At 39.3% G+C, this 23,337-nt stretch overlaps 2 protein-coding genes across 12 annotated transcripts in view; both read left to right on the forward strand.

Moving 5' to 3' along the window:
• The window catches only part of Apoh (apolipoprotein H), a 28,421-nt gene extending 16,810 nt beyond the window's left edge, over positions 1-11,611 (forward strand). For both annotated transcript variants that reach the window (XM_069993121.1, XM_069993122.1), the window contains exons 4-9: positions 1,091-1,187; positions 2,343-2,419; positions 5,054-5,242; positions 7,923-8,102; positions 9,668-9,865; positions 11,450-11,611. In XM_069993121.1, coding sequence (XP_069849222.1) covers positions 1,091-1,187; positions 2,343-2,419; positions 5,054-5,242; positions 7,923-8,102; positions 9,668-9,865; positions 11,450-11,514 — 806 coding nt within the window. In that variant the 3' untranslated portion in view covers positions 11,515-11,611. The remainder of the gene's footprint in view (positions 1-1,090; positions 1,188-2,342; positions 2,420-5,053; positions 5,243-7,922; positions 8,103-9,667; positions 9,866-11,449) is intronic.
• Positions 11,612-15,361: 3,750 nt separating this feature from the next.
• Cep112 (centrosomal protein 112) overlaps positions 15,362-23,337 on the forward strand; it is a 350,152-nt gene continuing 342,176 nt past the window's right edge. For 6 of the 10 annotated variants that reach the window (XM_069993123.1, XM_069993129.1, XM_069993128.1 and 3 more), the window contains exons 1-2: positions 19,007-19,047; positions 21,429-21,541. In XM_069993123.1, the coding sequence (XP_069849224.1) occupies positions 19,019-19,047; positions 21,429-21,541 (142 nt within the window). In that variant the 5' untranslated portion in view covers positions 19,007-19,018. Of the gene's footprint in view, positions 15,438-16,137; positions 16,341-18,271; positions 18,313-19,006; positions 19,048-21,428; positions 21,542-23,337 lie in introns of those variants that run through there. The other 4 variants (XM_069993124.1, XM_069993126.1, XM_069993125.1 and 1 more) reach the window with 4 other exon arrangements.

The raw sequence follows: 23,337 nt of genomic DNA on the forward strand, positions 1-23,337 counted from the left end.
ATGATACAGAAATCAAAAACAGTAACAAAGGAGAAAACAGAAAAACAAATAACAAAAACCAAAAGCAAAATAACACCAACAAAAAATCCTCTTGTTTCCATATCTTGGAGTTCATGCTGTTTATTATAAGCAAATATTAAGTAATCAAACAGATTAAATTTTGACAATTATATGTAGAAGTCAAGCAGTAAAGATAGCTATGTGAATCTAACTTCTAAATATTTGTATAAGACCTTTATCAAAATTACATATGTTGATGCAAGTATGTTTGTGTATATGTTTGTGTGTGTGTGTGTGTGTGTGTGTGTGTGTTTGTGTGCATGTGTGTGTTTGTGTGCATGTGTGCCTGATACTGAAGCTTGAACTCTGGACCTTGCATTTTCATTAGGCTTTTTCATTCATGGCTGGCACTCTACAATTAGAACCATACTTCCGTTCCAGCATTTTTCTGGCTAAATGAAGCAATAGTCTCCCAGATTTGTCTGTCCAGGATGACTTTGAACTGGGATCCTCAGATCTCAATCTCCTGATTAGCTAGGTTATTGCTGCCAGGGATTGAATCAAATACACTGCACCTGCTAAGCATGTGTTCTGCCCCTGACTGAGCTATGCTCCTGCCCATCAACATAATTTTAATGAAAACTCTGTATATGCTCACTAGGAAAAATTTAGCTTTATATGAGCAATAACTCTGGAACATCGTCAAGTAATTTTCAACTGTATGTTTTTGCAGTAATGCAAAATGTATGTGAAATTCAGTGTTTTTCTGGTTTCATCAGTATATCACTGATACTGATTATGTTCTTTATAATTCATATTTTATTGGCTGCATAACAGTTAAGTTGTTGATTTACTTTGACTAATTAAAACAATCCATTGTTGGTGAACATTTAGACTGTCCAACTTCTGTTCCTAGCAATAACAGTGTAATGAATACCTTGAAGCATCCATCATTTGTGTGGCTTTGAGTTTCTTTCTTGGAATAATTACTTAGTAGTTATTGGACCAAAGGGTAGCAATGAATTTGGATATGTTATGTACATGGAATATTCTGCCAATAGATATTTACCTTTCTCTTCTTAAATCACAGCCAGAGTATGTCCTTTTGCTGGAATCCTAGAAAATGGATCTGTACGCTATACAACTTTTGAATATCCCAACACGATCACTTTTACTTGTAACCCAGGGTAAGGATTGTCATGAGACGAAGCAGCTGACGTACTGAATACATTTCAGTATTTTTAAGATAATTCTCAAGATTGGTCCCTATTGTATTTCTAGCTTTCATGTTGGGCAGACTTTAGCCTTGCTTTGAATACATTTTCTTGGGGTTATGTAGGATAGGGAAAGAAGTGGAAAATTTTAAATCTAAAAATGCAATGTGAAATTATCACTCTAATCTCTCTGCTCCTCATTAATTATCTGAGGAGGCACACTGAAATGGAGGCACACTGACTTGGACAAAAACTCTCTACAATCTAGGGGCCGGATCTGAGACAGGATTAGAATATTTTAGAACTAAGGCTCAGGTTTCAGTTATGAGGATAACTAGATTGACCAGCTTGGTAGCCGTTAGAAATGAATTCTGTAGAGAATGTTGGGAGTGTGTTGACATAGACTTAAATTCTCTTAACCCTCAACACAACACAACATTTCCAGGAAGGAAGTGCTCATGGCTGGCCCCTGAATAGAAAGACACTACTGAGATATTGTAAATAGCATATTGGTTGTCCATTGGGCCACCATTTAACTGAAGATCCTTGTTTGTGAATGAAGATTTGAGTAAAAAACAAGAGCGAAAAAGAGGAAGGGAGAAGAGAGAGGGAGAGAAAGACAGAGAAAGAGAGAGACAGAGACAGAGAGAGGTTGTCAAAAACATCAGTTTAGGGTGGGAAGGCAGGTCAGTGGTAGAGTGCTTGCCTTGCATGCATGAGGCCCTGGATTCGATCCCTTAGCACCACATAAACAGAAAAAGCCAGAAGTGGTGCTGTGGCTCAAGTGGTAGAGTGCTAGTCTTGAGTTGAAGAGCTGAGGGACAGTGCCCAGGCCCAGAATTCAGGCCCCCGACTGATCAAAAACAAAAACAAAACAGTTTGCTCATGAAGAGGTTATATGGGAAAATCTCTAAGCTCAAGAGTTCAAGGTCAGTCTGATAATATAGTGACATCCCCTCTCTCTCAAAAAAATAAAAATAAGAGAGTAGTAGATGTTGGGGGTGTAGCTGTGGTAGTGGTAGACTTTATGCTCCGCACACAGAAGCCCCTAGGTTCCATTCCCCAATATATTTGGGATGCAAATGATAGATTATTTTACTCTTGATAGATTAAGCTTTCCTTTTGCAGGTTTTACCTGAATGGCACGAGTTCTGCTAAATGCACGGAGGAAGGGAAATGGAGTCCGGAACTTCCTGTCTGTGCTCGTGAGTCTATGGGTCCCAATTCTGGGTAGGATGACCAGTTGGTTTGTCTTGAAATTCCTAGTTTCAGCACTAAAAGTCCTACAATCCAGAAACTGCTCAATTCCAGAAAGCCTTCAGTCCCAGATCAATAAGGTGTTTCATCCCCTTCTTGGAGAAAGTTCATTCTGATGACATCCTATTTTGGAAGATGAAACAACCCACTCAAACCACAGAGTGTTTTACTCATAAACACATTTTATATCCTCTACCTGCTGGAGCCCATCCCTGTTGGGTTTAATGACAAGATTCCCTTGGTGTTTAGGCAAGGGCTTCATTATGTTTGTTGTTGATGTATGTAGCAGGAAATTGCCACAATTTGATTAAGAGTATAACTTGACCTCAAGCAACCTAGGCAATGCTCTACCATTGATCTAGCTACCTCCTCACCGGTGGCTATGAGAACTTACATAAGCGGTGAGATGAAAATCTTCAACTCTAGCATCTCATTCATTCATTCATTCATTCATTCATTCATATATACATACCATTAATAATCATGCATTGGGAATCAGCCAGATCCTGCTCCTCCACAGAGTCTAGAAGGTGTTGAGTATTGGTCTATGGAAGTAAGTCTAGGGATGGAGACAAGGAAAGCGCTCTTGACAGTAAGTTAAGAAGCCACTGCAGGGCTTGGCATCCTAGCTTCTGACAGATTCCTCTAGTGTTTTATTCAGGTTATGTTCAGCCATGTAGTCAGGAGAAGCTGGGGGTCTGCTTCTCCAGGGATGGCTGTGCTCCTGTTTCCTAACTTGTGATTTATTTAAGCCTGACCTTTGACCAGGAAGCCCATGCATCACCGTACTGGCTGTGGTTTTTAAAAGCTTTCAGGGGAAAGTCAAACAATTTGAAATAAATCTTAACTGAAAAAAAAAAAGCAACTCCATCTCCAGACTTACTTGCCTTTCCCACTTGAGCCATGCTCAAGCCCTTTTGCTTTTCAGTTTATTTCTCAGGTATGATTTCCTACTTTGGTCCAGATTTTCATTAGATCAGTGTCCTCCTACCTCTACCTCCCACAGCAGGGATTACAGGAATGCATTACCATGCCTACTCCACCAAAAAGTTTTCTAAAAGTTAACTCACTAATTCACCCAGCAATAAGAATTGTCAGGGGCTGGGAAGGTGGCTCAGTGGTAGAGCGCTTGCCTTGCATGCATGAGGCCTTGGGTTCGATTCCTCAGCACCACATAAGCAAAAAGAAAAAAGCCAGAAGTGGTGCTGTGGCTCAAGTGGTAGAGTGCTAGCCTTGAGCTGAAGAGCTGTGGGACAGCGCCCAGGCCCAGAGTTCAGGCCCCATGACCGGACCCAAAAAAAAAAAAAAAAAAAAAAAAGAATTGTCATAGTTCCTTCCCTTTTAAGGAGCTTTGTATCAATTTGGTAAGTTTACCTTTTTAGTTACTAACAAAAAGGATACAATTGCTTCCATCTAATATGAACAAGCATGTTTTACATGTTAGTGTGTACATGAATCACTTGAATATCTTGTTAAACTCTGGATTCTGCTTTATGCATCTGAGGTGGTTCTGATTTTCAGCAAGTCTAACCAGCTCCCAAGCAATGTTCAAGCTACTAGTCTATGGACCACATATTGAGAAGTCAAAATGCAGATCATTCAAGTTAAATCACATGTTGGTCAGCACTATCATATGCCTTCCTCTGAAGTTATCAAGATTCCTATGTGTCAGGGCAGGGGGATAAGCCACTACTGTGTATCTCGGGTTCCTTGAAGCTCTGTGTGCTCATTTGTTTTAAATTTAATTTAACTTAATTTTTTTGGTGTGTGCTAGTCCTGGGATTTGAACTCAGGGCCTGAGCATTGTTCCTGAGCTTTTTTCCCTTCTTTCTCACAAGTACTGTATGATTTGAACCATACCTCCATTTTCAGCCTTTTGTTTTGTCAGTTGTGGGGCCTAAACTCTGGGCCTGGCACTGTCCCTCAGCTCTTCAGCTCAAGGCTAGGCACTCTACCACTTGAGCCACAGTGCCAGTTTTGGCTTTTTCTGCTTATGTGGTACTGAGGAATTGAACCCAGGGCCTCATGCATGCAAGGCAAGCACTCTACCACTGAATCAACTTCCCAGCCCAGCTTTTTTTTTTTTTAATTGAAGAATCTCATGGATTTTTCTGTCCAGACTGACTTTGAACCACAATCCTTAGATCTCAGCCTCCTAAGTAGCTAGGATTACAGTCTTGACCACGGATGCCAGACAAAGCTATGTGTTTAAGCCTCATATACACAGAGTTCAAAAGCAGGAGGTATTTTAGTAGGAACAAATTGAACTAACAATGAAGTCAAATGTCAGGACCATGTCGAGTTGGAAACCCAATATCTATGCTGTTGTAAAAGTTGTAAAAGACAAATCCACCCTGGCAAGACTTCATTTATTTTATTTTAGGTTTTAATAAGTTGACACATCAGATTTGGGATCACATTTTCCTATTTGGCCTGTATAATTGACTTTTTTAAACCTTGTTGTTGGATCAAAATTCACATTTGTTTCATGATATATTTGGATTTGTTTTCTTTCTGGAAAAGGCATGTATGAAGCCATTATTTGTTTTATAGATATGATAGCTCTTTCCCTTTTTTTCCAGCCATATCCTGTCCTCCACCACCAATACCTAAGTTTGCAACACTTCAGGTTTACAAGCCATCAGCTGGAAACAACTCCCTGTACAGGGACACAGCAGTCTTTGAATGTTTGCCACAGCATGCCATGCTTGGAAATGATACAATTACTTGCACAGAACATGGAAATTGGACTGAATTACCAGAATGCAGGGGTAAGTGAATGATATGGAACAAAACAATGGTGCTACTCATTTTTGAAAAATATTGAATAGCTCAACAATTATGGGGTATTTAAAATTACCTCCTTCAATAAGTGATTAATGAGCATAGACACTATGTACCAAGCAATGTGCTTGCCACCGAGGAAACCAGATGAACAAGATATATTTATGATCCTTCTCAAACTTGATCTGTTATTACTATCTTTGAGTTTGTCCACTGCATAACAAGTAGACAAGTTATAGAGTTTATCATGTACTCAGAGTTATTGTAAGGATGGTAGATTTCCAATGGTGATTTCATTTTTTTGGTGTGTTCGTGCCAACACTGTGGCTTGAAGTTAATGACCTTGTGATTTTACTTAATCTTTTTTTTCACACTTAGCTGGCTCTCTATCACTTGAATCATACCCACACATTCAGCTTTTTGCTGGTTAATTGGAAATAGACTTGTGGATTTGTCTATACAGACTGGCTTTAACTATGTTCCTCAGCTCTCTCCCTCCTGATTAGGTAGGATTATAGGTGTGAGCCATTGCTACCCATTTCAATCTATGGAATGATTGATTCAAAACATAAGTGGTTTTGAACATGGGAGAACTCTCAATAACTATGATAACCTGCACCATTGTGGGTCGGGCACTACTTTCCTGCTGGAGAAGTATCATCTCATTTAAGTCTCCAAAATCCTAAACCGCAGGTTTTATTTTTCTCCTTGTTATCCTCTCTTCACTTGAGTGTATCAGCTGTTACCATGTGTGACATTGTCTCTCTCCATACACAGATCTTCTTCTTGTCTATGAGTCATGTGAAAGTAAACTATATGCATCATGACACCCATAAATATAGTCAGCATGGATAGGTTAAGATCAATGATATTCTACAGTAGCACTGTACCCAATCCAATTTAACACATTTGAATTATTAATGATAATTTATATCATCCTAATACAATAATCAATAACAATATCATGAAAAATTTAGTTCAGATATAATTTTTCCCAGAGGATTCAGAAAGATAGAAACACACATGTTATTGTATTTTAGGTAAGGTTCAATGAATACACCTGAATACACCTTCTATGTAATTATCCTCTTTATTTATGATTACATACTTTTATCTGTCATTGTCATTTTGAAGGGTATATGATACTTTTTTGCAATATGTATCGTGAATTTGTTGATTCAAATAAAATATTTTTGTTAAAAAATACATTCTGAGCTGAGCTCTGGTAGCTTATACCTGCAACCCCAGCTACTCAGAAGGCTGAGGTCAGAGGATTTCAGTGTAGCTAGTCCTGGCAGAAAAAGTTTTCATGATTCCAGCTCCAATTAACCAGCAAAAAGCTGGACTGGAGGTAACTCAGGTAGTAGTGCACCAAGCCTGAACAAACAAGCTTAATGAACTCAAGGCCATGACTTCAAGCCCTAGAACAGATACAAAAAAAATATATTCTGTCACATCAGTAAGCATATATGCCAGCTGCTCTATTACTGTTTAGTGTAATTTAGTGTAATTCCTTTACCCACTGAGATGAGCCAGATCATCTTTTGGTAAAGTCATCTCTTTTTTCTTTCATAGTTGCAAGTACCCTGTGAATGATACTTGAGACTGTGCAAGTATCCACTCTATGGCAACCATTTGAGAATTCGCTTGACACCACTTAAGGCATTAGTAGTTGCAAAATGGAGACTTTCTCATTCTTTCTTTAGACATTTACTGGCTAGATTACCAGAGCGGAGCTTTCCTTTTATCTACTTGTTTTTCAATATTATTATAGATCCATGAATTCTTCGTCACTCAATGTGTGACAGAGCCCAAACTGAGCCAAGCAGTCCAACTCTGGAGTTTGAACTCTTGGCTATCTTCAAACACTTTGTGCTCCTGGATCCAGTCTTGGCTCCAGTCTCACTCCTGTGTAGCTTAGGCTATGAGTATGGGTTTTTAATGTTAAGGATTTTCAAGGGACCAGGAAGTAGTACCGTTTTTCTTGGACACATTTCATGCTTCTTTTTTGCATAGTCTCAGGAAAATAAGAGTAACTAGGTTTGAATATTTCAAAGATAAATAATGCTAGTAAGTGGTTATGACAAGGGGTACAGTTGGGGTTTTAACATCATAGTTTGTTGATCAAAAGAAAGACTTTGATCTTCTTTTTTCAAACCCAACATCTTAGACTGTGGGAACTGATGATAAATAATAACTTTTTTTGTGTGTGCCATTACTGGGGCTTGAGTTCAGGGCCTGGTACTGTCACTTAGCTTTTTCACTCAAGACTGGTACTCTACCACTTGAGTCATACCTCCATTTCTGGCTTTTTTGTGGTTAATTAGAGAGAAGAGTCTCATGGAGTTTCCTGCCCAGTCTGGCTTTAAACTGCAATCTTCAGGTCTCAGTCTTCCAACTGAGCCATGAATGCCTGGTTTGTCATAAACCTCTCTGAAGGATCTGAACATTATTGTTTCTTTTTTTTAAATATCTAGGGTGTATAAGATGTATAAATGTATAAAAGAATGGGGACCAAATTAAGTACAGATACCCAGAAATAGCATTCAATTCACAGTAACACCGGTGACCCAATGGCTTAATAGAGATAACAATGTAACCTTTTCACAACTTAACTACCAAGTGCTGCTATTTATTACTATTATGTCTCATTGGATCAACTTTTAGAAGTAAAATGTCCATTCCCATCAAGACCAGACAATGGATTTGTGAACTACCCTGCCAAACAAGTCCTTCTTTACAAGGATAAAGCCACATATGGTTGCCATGAAACCTATACCCTAGATGGTCCAGAAGAAGTTGAATGCACAGAGCTAGGAACCTGGTCTGCCCAGCCAAACTGTAAAGGTATGGAAATTGGGGTGAAGTCCTACTAGGTTTCTAAATTTAGAAACCTTGGATGAACATTACTTGCAAGTTTCTTGGATTCATTTTTGACTTGTTGCTCAGACTTGCTTCACATTTTCTGGCATGTCAAAGGCTCTAGGCCTCATTGGTACACGGGACACCTCCAGATTAGCAAACTTGCTGTACCCTCACCTAGTAGAAGTAACCATCTCCTTCTTAAGCACCGAAGATGGGAAAGTTCATGTGGGCTATCTGTATGTGCTTTCAAATTTCTATCAAAACATCTTTATTTTTTTTTACCTCTGTCTAGTCTAGGCTCTTGTGACAAAACTCAGCCAAACACTCGAGTAAGTTTGAGGAAATGATGATTATAAAAAAGTAAGATACAAGCGCATATGGAGATGAAGAAATGACATACAATTGGTGCTCCTGAGGATTGCAAGGGAAAGCCGAAACTGCATCTAGCTTTCCCTCTCTCCATAACTACTTCCATCTTGTTTTTTTTTTCTGCTTACTTGGATTGAATCCATAACAGGACCTCTCAGCTTAAGATTCACTAGCTGGTCTCTGTTCCATGAGTTGTCATGTGTATGCAAAGAATAGCAATCTAGGGCTTTGTCTCTGCTCAGGTTGCTGTAGGCTGACAGTTTAAGCAAGAAGAGGAAAGTGGCACAGTAGGCAAGATGATAAAAGACCAGGGACTTAGGTTGAAATCCCCTAGAAGCAGAGCATGAAACAGGCATTTAAGTGCAATTGATTTATTAAGAGATCTCAGAAGAAAGATAGACAAGAGGGCTGAGCAAAAGTATAGTCCTCAAACTTTGCATCAGAGTCTTCTAGAGGATGTGTTAAAATGGATTACTTGGCTCTACCATCAGAGTTCCTGGTTCATAGATGTGAGATGGGACCTGGGAATTTTCATTTTGATCATGTTCGGTATTTAATGCTGCTGGTTTGGAGATTGCTGGTAGGATTGTGGCTTTACTTTAAATCTAAGAGGAGTTTGGGGGCATCAATCTCCTCCAAGATCAATACTAGCAAGAGGCTAGGAGAACTGTCCCCCTGCTAGCCACTCATTGGTTGGGGGCTCTTCTCATCCCAATTCTGAGAGCAGGGTTATGGTTGGGTTGGTTTGCATAAACCCCTGGGAGAAGGGGCTCCCACTGTGGCTGAAGGCAAGGTTTTGAGAAAGGACATCTTATGAGCTGTGATCAACCCTCATACATAGCTACTGGCTGATGGATGCACTAGCTCCATAAACGAGATCTAGATGGGGCAGTGTAGGTCTGAATAAAGAAGTTCTTTTTCATCGAAGTGAGAATCTGGAGTTTCTGCTCTGACCTTATGTGGCTTTCTGTGAGGGAAGTAAAGGTCTTCTTGAAGCCATGAACGATGGATGTCATTAGCAATCCTATTGGTACTGCTCACTAGGTACATTCCTGGAATCCTCTTAATTTGACCCATTTATTTCAAGTGTGCTCCTCTACTGGCTCAAAAATCTATATTTTATTTGATGAAAATTCATTGAACTCTTAAGTCTTGACTACATATGTTTTCTCTTTCAGCATCTTGTACCTTATCTGTGAAAAAAGCCACTGTGCTCTACCTAGGGGAAAGAGTAAAGTTCCAAGAACAATTTAAGAATGGAATGAAGCATAGAGACAAGGTTTCTTTCTTTTGCAAAAATAAGGAAAAGAAATGTAGCTATACAGAGGAGGCCCAGTGCATAGATGGCATCATTGAAATCCCCAAATGTTTCAAGGGTAAGTCTACACTGGAAAGTTAGTGAAGACTTCTGTCTGTCCTTCATCATAATGAGCGCTTTGTTACATAATGACTGTAAGAAGCAATTACAAGACAGGGAGAAATGATCAACTCAAGTAAAGCAAGGAGTGCTTATAATCTTTCCACTTGCACACATATTTTCCTGACAATTCAGAGTTGTTGTTTCATTCAGTGTATGTTGAGGTGACTTTACACCATCTTGGATGATTCCAAGCTAAGCTGGAGTAATAATACTGAATTATAAACTACCACCTCTTAGTCTCAAGCGGTAAAGCACTCACAGTGGGTGGCAACTAACTGGTTTTGTAGATCTCTTACTGTTTTTTTATTTCTGCCTTTGGCAATGACTAATTTGAAATTTTTCTTAACTGCAAAGTATTTGTTAGAGCAAACTATCACAAGGGAGATGATACTGTGGATGAGTGGGAGTATATAGAAGCGTGCAGTGGCCAGGCATTTATAAACTAAATGCTAATGTAAGGCTTCGGGGTTAAGGTTTCGTTATCTTCCTTTTGCGAAGGAAGAACCATCCAGAGGCAGAAGCTATTGTTGGCTCTAGGTGTACAAATGTTTCAAGAATGCTGTGGGCTCCATACTGATAGCTAGAAGAGGAGAATTGAGCGCAGATGTTGCTAAGAGGAGGAGAGGTCTGAGAAGTGGCCCAGCAGAGAGAGAGATGGAAACTAGAACCAGATAGCCATCCTCACCTCGCAGGGCTGGTTTGAGTATTAGAAATGTTATGTGTGATATGGAATAATGACTCAGCCAATAGCATTATTATCACTGTAATTTATGCAGAGTTAGAACTGCATTGAATAAATTGTTCTTGCTCAGAAGAGAGCAGAACCCTGGTGAGCTGTTAAATACTAAAACTGACAAAATGAAATAAGCCTGGTACAAACCAGTAGGAAAAAATATTAGAAGAAGATAATTAAAAAGAAAACAAAATCTAGAGCTCTGTTGATGTATTTCTCCAGGCTTTGCTTCCTTATGGTCTTCAGCTAGATGTAACACTGTGGGTGCACTAGAGGATAAATAAAGGACTGATCCAATTCTTTCTTTTTTAATCTTGGCTGTCAGAGTTATTATACAAAACCTTGCATTTTTTCTCTCCTGGAAATGAGTATCCTATCATTACCCACATGTTTTCTCCCATCACTTAATCCTCATGCTAGTTTCTTTCATATAATTATATTTATTATGCACATTTGTAAAATGTTTTTGATTTGCATCGCTATTTAACAAATTTAAGACATGATTGTGTTACTCTTAAAATGTTTATCTCACTGGGTACCCGTGGCTTATGTCCATAATCTAGCCACACAGAAAGCAGAGATTTGGTTCAAAGTTAGCCTGAGCAGGAAAGTCTGTTTGACTCTTACCTCGTTTAATGGACCACCAAGAAGTTGGAAGTTGAGCTGTGGCTCAAGGGGTAGAGAGCTAGCCTGGAGCAAAACAAGCTCAGGGACAGTGTCCAGGCCCTGAATTCAAGCCCCAGGATCAGCAAAAATAAAATTAAGCTAAATTAATTGTTTTTTTTTTCTCTCTATCTCCCCTAACAGAACACAGTTCTCTGGCTTTCTGGAAAACTGATGCATGGGATGTAAAACCATGCATAGATGAATAGATCATCTTCAGACTCAAAATTAAACATCCTATTTCTGTCTCTGTTTGTCCAACGAATCCAATGAAAGTAGAAGAATAAAATTACTGAATTCATTGCCTCTACTGTTTCTGTATTGCTTCTTATGGTGACTTGTTTTTTTTTTTTTAGCTATGTTATCTGGTTTAAAAAAACCCAAATATTTGGAACACTGCTTCATGGTTCTAACATGGAAAGTGCAAACAATTATCTGACTAACCCAGTTCCACCTTCCTAATTTATGCTATAAGTTTGAGAAGCATTCTCATGATGAAATATGTATAGATTTCCAAGGAAGCCCAACTAAATTGGTATCCTTGGTTTTGTGTCTACATGATGCTCCCCCGCCCCAAACCTTTCCTTATCTACTGATATTCCAGGATCCATCACTGACCTTGGTCCTTTGCATATGTTCAAAACCCTTCTTTTTCCCTGCAATACCTGCTGGCTACATTCACTTAAGACTTTATCTGCCTCCTTGACCCACCTTACTGTATGAGCCCCATTCATCTGGAAGGAAACCAGTGGAGTTGAGCATAGGTAGAACTGTGAAATAGTAAAGATATGAGGATTTGTGTTGGCATCTAGGGGTAGGATGTAGTTACAATCGGTCCTTAGTGTCAGTGGGAATATGGTTCCAAAGAGAACATCACTAAGGAAAAAAAATGTTCAGATGCAGATTCGAATATACTCATATTTTTCCTGTACTATATAAACAGTGGGTCTTGGCAGCCGTAACTTGAAGCCACATTTATAGACTACAGTACTGTCACAAAAGGATGTTGTACATATTAAACATCTCACAAAAGGATATCTTATTTCATGATCTTTGTCTTGAATACTGCAGATGCTTGATTATTTTTTCCTACAATGCTGAAGACATGTTCCTTTTCAACAAATCCAAAATTTTACTTTATCATTAATTTAAGTATATTACATGCTCTTTTATGGGGGACCTGGAGAGTTATCCTAACTTTTACCTTGCTTTGAGGGTACTATTTGCTTTTGGGGAGGCAGATTTTCACGAAGTTAAGGGCAAGGAAAGACACTGCAGATCATATGATGATTTAACCAGGCTTGAGGATAATGCCAGCATGGACAAAGTTACTGAGACTATCTCAACAAAAAGAATGTAAACAAAAAAAGCTCCGTGTGTGTGTGTGTGTGTGTGTGTGTGTGTGTGTGTGTGTGTGTGTGTGTGTGTGTGTGTGTGTGTAGCATGTCCAAGGCTCAGAGTTTAAGCTCCAGTACTGCAAAAAAAAAAAAAAAAAAAAGCCCCTTTGCTTTTGCTCAAGGTTAGGGCTACCACTTGAGCTACAGCACCACTTCTGGCTTTTGAGCAGTTAATTGGAGATCAGAGTCTCATGGAGACTTCTCTGCCTGGGCTGGCTTTGAACCACGATCTTCAGATCTCAATCTCCTGAATAGCCAGGGTTACAGGTGTGAGCCACCTGCACCTGGCTCATGAACTTTTTTTGCTTGGGCTAACTTTAGTCCTCATGATCTCAGGCTCTTGAATAGCTAGGCTCACAGTCATTAGTCACTGTGCCTAGCTAATTTATACTTTTTTTGTTCTCTAAATAGGAAGTTCTGAGTCATTTCCCATCCAATTTAAGGAATTTACTGGTTATGGAATTCTTCTGATATTTATCTTTAATGTGTTTATATAATCAGTAATAATTCTTGGTATGTATAAATTGTTTCTCATCTAGATAGCTAAATCATTCAAGTATTTTATTATAATAATGAGTGCTTAATAATGTAACATGGTGAATCATTGAATAAAATTATATTATGTAGATTATTAGTTTATGCATAAGTACTGTTATAGAGGAACTGGTATTTTTGAAACAATTAAAAAATACAAAAATCTATGCCAGTCAATCTCTTAAATTCTTTAAAAATGGACAAAAGCCAAATAAATTCATGCCAAGCCGTGTGTAGTACATTAAACTTGTCATTGTAGCCACTTAGGAAGTGGAGATCAGGATTAATCAGATGTGATTTAAGGCCAACCTGGGCATAAAAGTTTATTGGACTCCATCTCAACCAATGGCTGGATTCAGTGGCACACTCCTGTTATCCCAACTAGTGAAGAAGCTAGCTGGGGGGAGTGGTGTGTGCCTATCAAACCCAGTGATATGGATTAGCAAAAGTAAAATACTCAGGGTTCAGGCTGACCAAGGAATAAAACAAGACCCTACTGCAAAAATAATCAATCTAAAAAGGGGCGGGAAGTGTGGTTCAAATGCTAGTGTCTGTTTAGTAAGCACAAAACCTTAGAGTTCAAGTATGGGGAAGGGGGAGAAAGAGAGAAAGAAAGAGAGAGAATGGGAGAGAGATATTTTATTGCAGAAGAAAAATAACTTCCTATGGAGAATGTATTCACTGAGTTTCACATTCCTGCAGTGGCATCATTGATTTTCAGTGCAAGTGATATGGGTTACAGATCAGCCCTTTACTATAAACATATTCAAATGTCTGGGGCTTGAACTCTGCTTTTTTGCTCAAGGCTAGCACTCTGCCCCTTGAGCCACAGCTCTACTTCTGGCTTTCTTGGTGGATAACTGGAGATAAGAGTCTCATGGACTTTCATGTCCCAACTGGCTTTAAAACATGATCCTCAGATCTCAGCCTCCTGTATAAATAGATTATAGGCATGAGCCATTAGTGCCAAGCTTCAAATATGTTTTTGAAAATTGAACATAAAAAGCATTTTGTATGATTTATTTTTCTCCAAAACATCGAGGAACAGGTGGTATTTACTTTCAGTTAGAAAGAGGGGGAGAAAGAAAAAAAATAACACCTTATAAAAAGTAGACATCTTTTTGGAAACTTGAGAATAACTATTACAAATGTATTAAACTTCTATTTTCTTTATGGAAAATTGAAAGGGAGCTTCCAGCTGTGTTCAATGTTAGATTTGGCTTCACATTGTGTGTATTACAAAGATACTGCAGGAGGAGTCCTGTTGTGAATTTAGATGAAAAACAGTGGTAAACTGAATTTGATTTAAAGTAAGCCTTTTTACAATTTAAATTCTATTTCTGCCTGGCATTTAAAAATATGTAGTTTGGAATTTTTAGATATGTAAAAGAAGGCCAAAGAACAGGGCAACATCAGCAGTGCACACACGCAGACTGCTGCCCTGGAGTGGAGGAGACTTCCTGGGAAGAGCAACGAAACAAGAGGAAACCCCGCGTTTTCCACTTGATGTCATTTCCTTACAAAATTAGTAAACATCTTACTTCTGTTAGTGCAAAACAAAACATGTATGATTCACCCTCCATTCACCTGTAAGGTGTAAAATACCAGGGGTAAATTTTGAGTTCTCTTTTGGACTCAGCTGTGATGCCTATCCACGTAGTGGACACACCTTTCTGTGAGCATTCTGCGAGCAAACTCCTTTTCTTTGCACTTTACTTTTCCCGTCTCCCAGGCTTCTAAGGGTTTTCACAAGCGTGTGCGGAAGCCAGAGAACAGCGGCGTCCAGACAACAGCGGTTAACAGAGCAACCTAAACCCACAGAGCGACAACCTGCTAGATAGACGATTGACGGCTGGGGGGGGGGGTGAGGAGGGGAAAGGAGGTGGGAGGCGTCACCACGGCAACGGCGCTGCACGCACGCCGCCGCCGGGGTGGGATATACAGAATCGGAAGTCTCCGCCCCCAGCCTGTCAGGCTTCAGTAATTCAGAGCGTCGCCATGGCAACAGCGCTAAGCACCTCCCACCTCCGGAGGGGTGGAGCCGAGGGGGGGCGGGGAAATGCGAGTCCTGGTAGTCTCCGCCCCTCCGGGCCTGCTGGGCGGAGGCGACCCAGCGGCCCGCAAGGATTTGAAACCGTTTGGCGGCGGCGTCGGCGGCGGCGTTGGCGGCTGGGCGGAAGGCTTGCGTGTGGGGGCGGCAGGTTCTCGTTTTTTCCCCAATACTTCCCCCCCCTTTACTCCGACTCCCGGGTTCTCGAGTAGAATTTTGCCGGGGGTGGCGGTCGCCCCGCCCGGGCGGGCTGGTTCGTGGAGGGGCGTCGCCCTCAGGCCGGGGCCGGGGCCTGTGGGGCGCCCGCCTCGGGGAGGGGTGGGGGGGGAGGAAAGGGGGTCACCCGCAGAGTGAAGTGCAGGCGGGGCACGCAGGGGCAAGTTCTGAGTAAAGTTTAGCGTGGGGAGGGGGCCGGGTCAGCGTGACTGGACCCGAAATCCGAGCTCGCGGCGTGCGGTTCGGAGCGGAACTCGCCGTCCCGGGCGTCCAGGCCGCGCAGGCCGCCCCTCCACCCGGCCTCCCTGGCCGGGGACGTACCGGCGCCTTCCACACGGCTGCAGAGGGCCATGCCAAAGCCGCTTTCACGCCGCTCATGGCGCAGCTGGTGGTTGTAATGATTATTATTATTCATCTTTACTGTGAAAGTCAGATCGAAAAAGGCAAATGAAATCGGTGACCTCTCGGCAGCGCATCCCCGCACCGAGGTCCAGCCGGCTGCCGGCGGGACTCTGTCTGCATCCCGGCCTCAGCCTCCCGTGGCTGTGCAACGGAGACCTGACCGTTTTCTGAGTCAGTACCGGCGCTTGCACTCAGAGCCTTAACTTTTGTCGTTAAGGCTGGTGTTGCACTGCGTGAGCCCCAGCTCCGCTTCTGACTTCCTAGTGCCTCGTTGGAGAGAACAGTCTCATGGACTTTTCCTTCCCAGGTTGGCTTTGAACCTCGATCATCAGAACTCAGCCTCTTGAATTGCTAGCATTACAGGATTGAACCACGCCTATCCCAGCGGTGGCTGGCACAGTCAGGGAAGGGCTCTGTCTATCAAACAGCTCAGAGTGTAAGCAAGATAAAACACGCATCTGTAAGACGTTTTTGATTCATTGAGGTTTCAAGTCTACTAACTCACTATATTTAAAGTATGATTTTGGTACAACTTTCAGGAACTTATTATGTTTGGCAAGAGGCAGGATATAGGTGAAATACATTCTTGGCTTAGTAGTTGTGACTCCTTTTACATTTTTTTTTAATGTCTTAATGTTTGTGGCTTATGTTTTGCTGACTCCTGAGTCAGTTAAGCACCTTGAGAAGGTCTTAGCCCATTTTGTAGCTGTGGAGAAGGGAAGAGCTTTTCAATGAAGATCATGCCAATAAGTGCAATAAAAAAACATGATCTAAACTATAGATTATAGAAACAAGAGCCACCTACTTCTTTTTTTTTTTTTTTTGGGTCCGGTCGTGGGGCCTGAACTCTGGGCCTGGGTGCTGTCCCTCAGCTCTTCAGCTCAAGGCTAGCACTCTACCACTTGAGCCACAGCGCCACTTCCGGCTTTTTTCTTATGTGGTGCTTAGGAACCGAACCCAGGGCCTCGAGCATGCAAGGCAAGTGCTCTACCACTGAGCCACCTTCCCAGCCCCCCACCTACTTCTTTTTTACTTTTTGAAGTAATTTATATACCTATCATGCTGTATATCAGTAGTGGACACAGTGTACTTTATTAAGCCTAAGCAAGAGATGCAACTTTATTTTTCAGTGTTAATTTAAATATGCAATTCTGATAAATGATACAAAAGTTTGGGTAACTGGATATAATTTGTGTTTACAATACTATTTGTATATTATTGTATATGGAATGAATAGGGATAAGAGAAACATATTTTTAGCTTTTACTAAATATCACTTGTATATTGTTTTATCTTTAAAAACTATGTATTCTAGTATTACACATCCTAATAGCACTTCAGATTGCCTTTCTACTTTTCAAAAATACTTTTTTATTAGTCAGGGATATTGCTGACTTATTTGTAAATGGCTGAGTGATCTGATATAATGGAGCTGAGAGCTAGGGATTTCAACATTTTAATCTGAGCTTTGTGCTTAATTTTATGGTTTTGGTGAGTCATTTAGCTGTTAAGTTTTAGTTTTTCTCTAACATTAAACACTAACGTTTCCTTCCAGTGTCAAAGGATTTATTGAGAATTAGTGATTATGAAGAATCTTTTTACTTTGACCATAGATAATGATGCTCTTAAGCAAATTTGTGAGTACATGGACAGGGTACGTTGTTAAAGCCTGCAAGTATATTTAGGCCTAAGCTGTGCTTAATATTCTGGGCTTATCAGTTTCCAATGGTTTATTTATCCATTTGAATAGTTGCCTTTCAACTTTGTGAGTTAAAATCTAACAGGGGCATCATAGCCTTCTTTTGCTAAATATATACCTGATAGAATGTATTGTAGGAATATAAAGTGAAACCTCTGAATCACACAAAACACCCCCACAATTTAATCAAATTTATTATTTTATTAAATTTTATGGTGCTGAGGATTGAACCCAGGATCTCACATATGCTTGGCAAATGTTCTGTCATTGAGCTCTATTCCCATACCTAAAGACAACTTATTTTACCCACTATTAAATTTGAAGACATGATGGAGGATAGATACTTTGGTAAATGGAATTGGGGCCTATTATACTCCTATTTTGGAAGACCTGTTGACTACTACTCAGAACAGAAACATCAAAAAGCAATTATGTGAAAATGGGACATTATACCAGATAGTATGTTAGGTAACTACTAAGATGTGTATATCTTGAGAATCTTCCAGGTGATAAAAGATATGCAAATGATACACAAATACATAAAAATGTAACAGCATGATAAATACTGTTGTGCAGATGTAGTTTACAGTGAAAATAGAGTAGACATCTGTCTAGGGTAAGCAGGGTCTGCTTCATTCAGAAGTCACCTTGAGCTTCATTTACCTGACCCCAAGCTGAGGGAACAGCTGTGCTAAGGAAACAAACTCAGGTAAGAGCTAGGAATGTTTGAGTACATCCTGACAAGTGAAATGGTCAATGGTGGGTCGGCATGTCTAGGCAAAATATGTATGTGTAGTGAGAAGTGGGCCTAAATACAAAGGCACTTGTATGCCTAACTTTGGGTTTGAATAGTATCTTAGTCTAGGCAATCATGAGAGTCTAAAAGATGATGATGTTAGGCTTACCTGGTTTTTCAAGTAGAGAAAGCATACTTCAGAGAGGCAAGTCATGAGGCTGTTTCAGTAGTGCAAGTCAGTGGTGGCAGTGAAGTGAGAAGCTGGCAGAAGTTGAAGCATTTCTGGGTATTTCTGCATGTATTAGTTTGTGGGAATGTAGAGCATGGGAACCTTAAAACTTCTAGCAAGGGAGATGAAGTAGATGATGTCATCTGCAGAATGCAACGTTGCTAGGTGTGTGGAGAAAATCATGAAGAATTTTCTTTGTGACACATTGTCTACTTAAGAAAAGGGCATTACTGAATTATGTCCAGAACATGGTTATAATTATGAGTTGTACAGAGAGCAGAATTAGAAATAAAATTTACAGCTGAACAGTATGAGGAAAATGAAGTAATTCCAAAGGCGATTGCCCTGGGAGGGCCAGAAAGTCAGATTAAAAGGAGACTAAAGGGAGAACACTGGAGAATCCTGAATTGCTGGGCAGAGAAGCAGGAGTCACTGAGGGACTGAAAATGAATGATGTCAGTGGCCACAGGGACATGGAAGTGAGTGGAACTACCGAAGTCCAGTGTGCCTTTTTTTTTTTTTTTTTTTTGGGGTCCCGTCGTGGGGCCTGAACTCTGGGCCTGAGTGCTGTCCCTCAGCTCTTCAGCTCAAGGCTAGCACTCTACCACTTGAGCCACAGCGCCACTTCCAGCTTTTTGCTTATGTGGGGCTGAGGAATTGAACCCAGGACCTCAGGCATGCAAGGCAAGTGCTCTACCACTGAGCCAACTTCCCAGCCCCCCAGTGTGCCTTTCTAGGAGCAGTGAGTTGTAAGAAGTGTAGGATGCTGCAGAGATGTCAGCCTACAAACTGACTGTGGCTATTTGGAGTTGGCAATTAGTGGATCATTGGTGAAATTTGAAGGCTGAGATCTGATTAGAAGATGAGGGAGTGAAGAAACTAAGAATAGAGTGGTGAATGCAAGACAAGAGTGAAGGCTGACCTAGGAGAGGAAGGAGCCAATAGAGACGCTGAATTTGTAAAAGAGTAGAGGTAATTGATGATTGATAGATGATAGGAGGAAGTATTGACCTTAAAAATAGGAAGAGTTGCTGCTGTTTTAGATGTAGGAGCAAAGAAGGCAAGCATATGCTCTCTAAGATAAGTTGGGATGTCATCAAATCTAAAAGATGTTCATCTATTAGATTTTTTTCCCATGGAATATGATAGCATTTTAAAAATTGAGAGTGAAGAGAGCTGAATTTGTTTAAAGGACTTTTAAGATATGTGGTAAAAGTTTTTAAAGTTGCTTTGTTGAGTAGGAAAGAGTAAAAGACTCCTCTGAGGAGTTCCATATCACTTGATGGAAATGGCCTCCATCTTTCTCCAGCAGCTTGGTTAACAAAGTGTGTGTGTGTGTGTGTGTGTGTGTGTGTGTGTAAGTGTGTAAGTGTGTAAGATCAAGGGCTCACTGAGTAGAAACGCAAGATCTAGTGGGGGGTTGTGGGGGAGAGAATCTGTTATCAGTTGGAGGTGTTTCTTTGTTATCTGACAGTAATGGAAATAGGGGATATGTGGATAGAGCCTCCTAAGGGGACTTTGGAGTTAAGGATTGAAGAGCACTAGTTGGGAAGAGGCAGCATGGACCTCAGTCTGTTTTCTTTTCTGGGTGAGATTGAGAGGAGGTAATATTGATTCTTTTTTGTTTCTGGGTACTCTATTATTGTCTGACAATTTATCCCCATTTGAGAGAATTTTGTTTGGTGATTATGTGTATATCAAAAATTTCTATAACTACTCCATTTGCATTTTAATGGGAATGTAAATTTTTCATACTTGATATTCCATATCTTAGCCTCCTTAGTAGGTAAGATTACTAGCATTAGCCACCAGTGCCAAGCTCCACTCATATTTTCTTAATATAAGTTCTTTATGAGGTGTAAAATTTACAAGTATTTTCTCCCAAAGGCTCTGGTTTATTTTCCTCCATCCATTAACAGTCTTTTGCACATCAAGAAGCTTTTTCTTTTTTCCTTTTGGGAGCAGTCTAATACTGTATATCAAGTACTTCTTATAGGAATAATATTTTTAATGATGCAGATAAGAAATCTCTTTTTGAAGCAATTTTTTTCTCGTGTGTTTTCCTCTAAGAGTTTTATAGGCTCACTATTCTTTGGAGTTAATTTTTTTTCTGTGCTAATTCTGGGTCTTGAACTCAGGACTGGTGGCTGTACCCAAGCTCTTTTTACTTAAGGCTAGTGCTCTATGCCTTGAGCCACAGCTCCACTTCTGGCTGTTTTGTTGCTTAATTGGAAATGGAATCTTATGGACTTTCCTGTCCAGGCTGACTTTGAACCATGATCCTCAGATCTCAGCCTCCTGAGTAGCAATGATTACAGATGTGAGCCACAAGCACCTGGTAATTAGGAGCTAATTTTTAAAATTTAGGTTAAAGTAGAGGTTAACTTTTTTCAAATTGGATGTCCAGTTATAACTGCCATTTTACAACTGTCCAGTTGTAAAAAATGCCATTTCTCTGTGAACTATATCTTCATTGCAAACAGGTTGATTATGTTTGTGTTGGCCCATTTCTGGTTTATCTGGTCTGGTCTATTTACTGATATATCTCATTGTATTGATTACTTAACTTTATCATATATAATTGAGTAATGTGTTTCCTCTAACTTTGTTCTTTTTCAAAATCATTTTGGGTACTTTAATTCCTTTACCAACCTGTGTAAATTTCAGATTCAGTTTGTATGTATCTATAAAAAAATGTGGCTAGATTTTGATGGAAATGTTGGATTGGAAGTCTACGTGTTAATTGGGAGATGATTGGCATTTAATTGTATTTAATTAATTTATTTAGTTTTTCTTTCATCAGAGTTTTATTGTTTTCAACACATAGAACATTAATATTTAAATTTTAAATCTTTTACAGGTTGGGTTTTGAAATGGGAAGTGAAGAAGAAAAATGGGAGAGACTGGATGCAGAATTTGATCACTTTGTGGTTGATATGAAGCCCTTTGTTCTAAAATTACCCCATAGGTCAGGTAAGGTGAAACTAGATTCTTAATTTTTTTGTTGTATTATCTAATCAAACAGTGAACTGTCATAATGGTAAGATAAGTAAAATTCTTTAGTAATAATTCTTACTATATTGAGGTAGGATTGTTTACTTTGAGCTGTTCCAGGGTATATAAAAATTTAATGAATTTAGAAATGTGGTTTAATGGTAAGGAGTACCTGCCTGCAAGCGTAAGGCCCTGAGCTTATTGCCAGTTCTGCCTTCTTACATCTCTCCCCCAAAAGTGATACCATCCTGTTAACTATGAGATCTTATTGTGATACTACCTCTGATATAAAATCATTATATATATAGACCATCTAAGGTTAGATGTGACTTTTTTCCTGCTTGTTTTTCTCCTTCTCTGGGAATATCTTCTTTTTTGAGAGTCTGCTGTTCACTATTATTTGATTCTTTTATCAAAGTAAAAAAGAATCTATTGGTCTTTTATGCTTATTGATTGATACAATAAAATCAAATATGAGTAAATTTTTGTTGGTATATTATCATTAATTTCAGTCCTTTTATATTCTATTTTGGAATTAAAATCTGTCTCAAAATTCAGAATTTTCACATAATTCAGGGCATCAGAGATAAATTGGAAAGAATCGTTGGGAAATTCTTTCCAGTCACAGTAGATGAATGGTTGGCTGTAAAGGTAAATCTGACATGGTAGCTATTGAATGCAGGGTGTGGAGTGAGGGCCAAGGAGCTAATTTTTTTTAACCTTTTTCTGAGTTCCCTATTTGCCTGAGTTATCTGAACTCTATATTCAAAGTGAGAAATGATTCAACATTAGATATTTATTCCAGGAATCTGCATTGGGAGAAGGGAATTTGACTTACGTATTTACTGTTTTGTGTCTTGCATTATTATAGAGCCTTTCCAACACCAGAGTAGTTTGTCATGTAGTTCATGTAGTTCTTTGAGTCTTCTTCCTCTTGCAGGACTGTAACTTTTTCTTTTCTACTGTTCTTTAGATGAGTGTTTTATATCCAATGGCTCATTCATGAGAGTTTGAATTAATATATATTTCTATACTGTATCCTCTTCTGGTCATCACTAATTTTTTTGTCTTAGGTTTTTTTTCTTTGATTCTTTTGTCTTAGATCAAAAATTTATATTAAGATTTCCCATTATATTTGTGATTTCAAGTCATATGTTTCTCACATTTTATCTTCTTTTAAAAATAGATTTGATACACATAGAATTTAGTAGTTACACTTTTTGGTACATGACAAATTATCAATATTGGAACATTCATGGCTTTCCTATATTTCATATATTATGAGTATGTGGGAACTTACATCCCATTCAAGAATTAGAAATTCATACCTCTCCTTATAGCTACATTCTCCTTTTGACAATGTTTGCACCCCAACATCTCGAGTAGAGAATTTAATTTTTTCATTAACCAAGTTGTACTTAATCCTGAGAATTAGAATATAGATTTCAGTTTGCTACAGGATGTAGCAAAAAAAAAAGTAGTTTGAAAACTACTTAAGTTCAACAGTTTTACTTTTAACATTATTTTTGTATAATGTATACTCATTTATTTAATAAAGTTTATTTTGTGATTGTGTAATTTTCAAAGCAAAAACTACAAAAGCATTTTTTTGTATAACTGACCTCCAGAGATTTCCCCTCTGCTGTTTTTTTTTGTTTTAATTATTATCTTTAAATACAAAAGTTTTTTTAGAGGCATGGCTCTTATACCTGTAGTGAGATTTGCAAAGTGGTAAATCTAGCCTTAGTGATTTTTGTAGGTAAGACAATAAATGA

Source organism: Dipodomys merriami, unplaced genomic scaffold (genome assembly GCF_024711535.1).
Source record: "Dipodomys merriami isolate MVZ:Mamm:240054 unplaced genomic scaffold, mDipMer1.0.p SCAF_42, whole genome shotgun sequence".
NCBI classification, from domain to species: Eukaryota; Metazoa; Chordata; class Mammalia; order Rodentia; family Heteromyidae; genus Dipodomys; species Dipodomys merriami.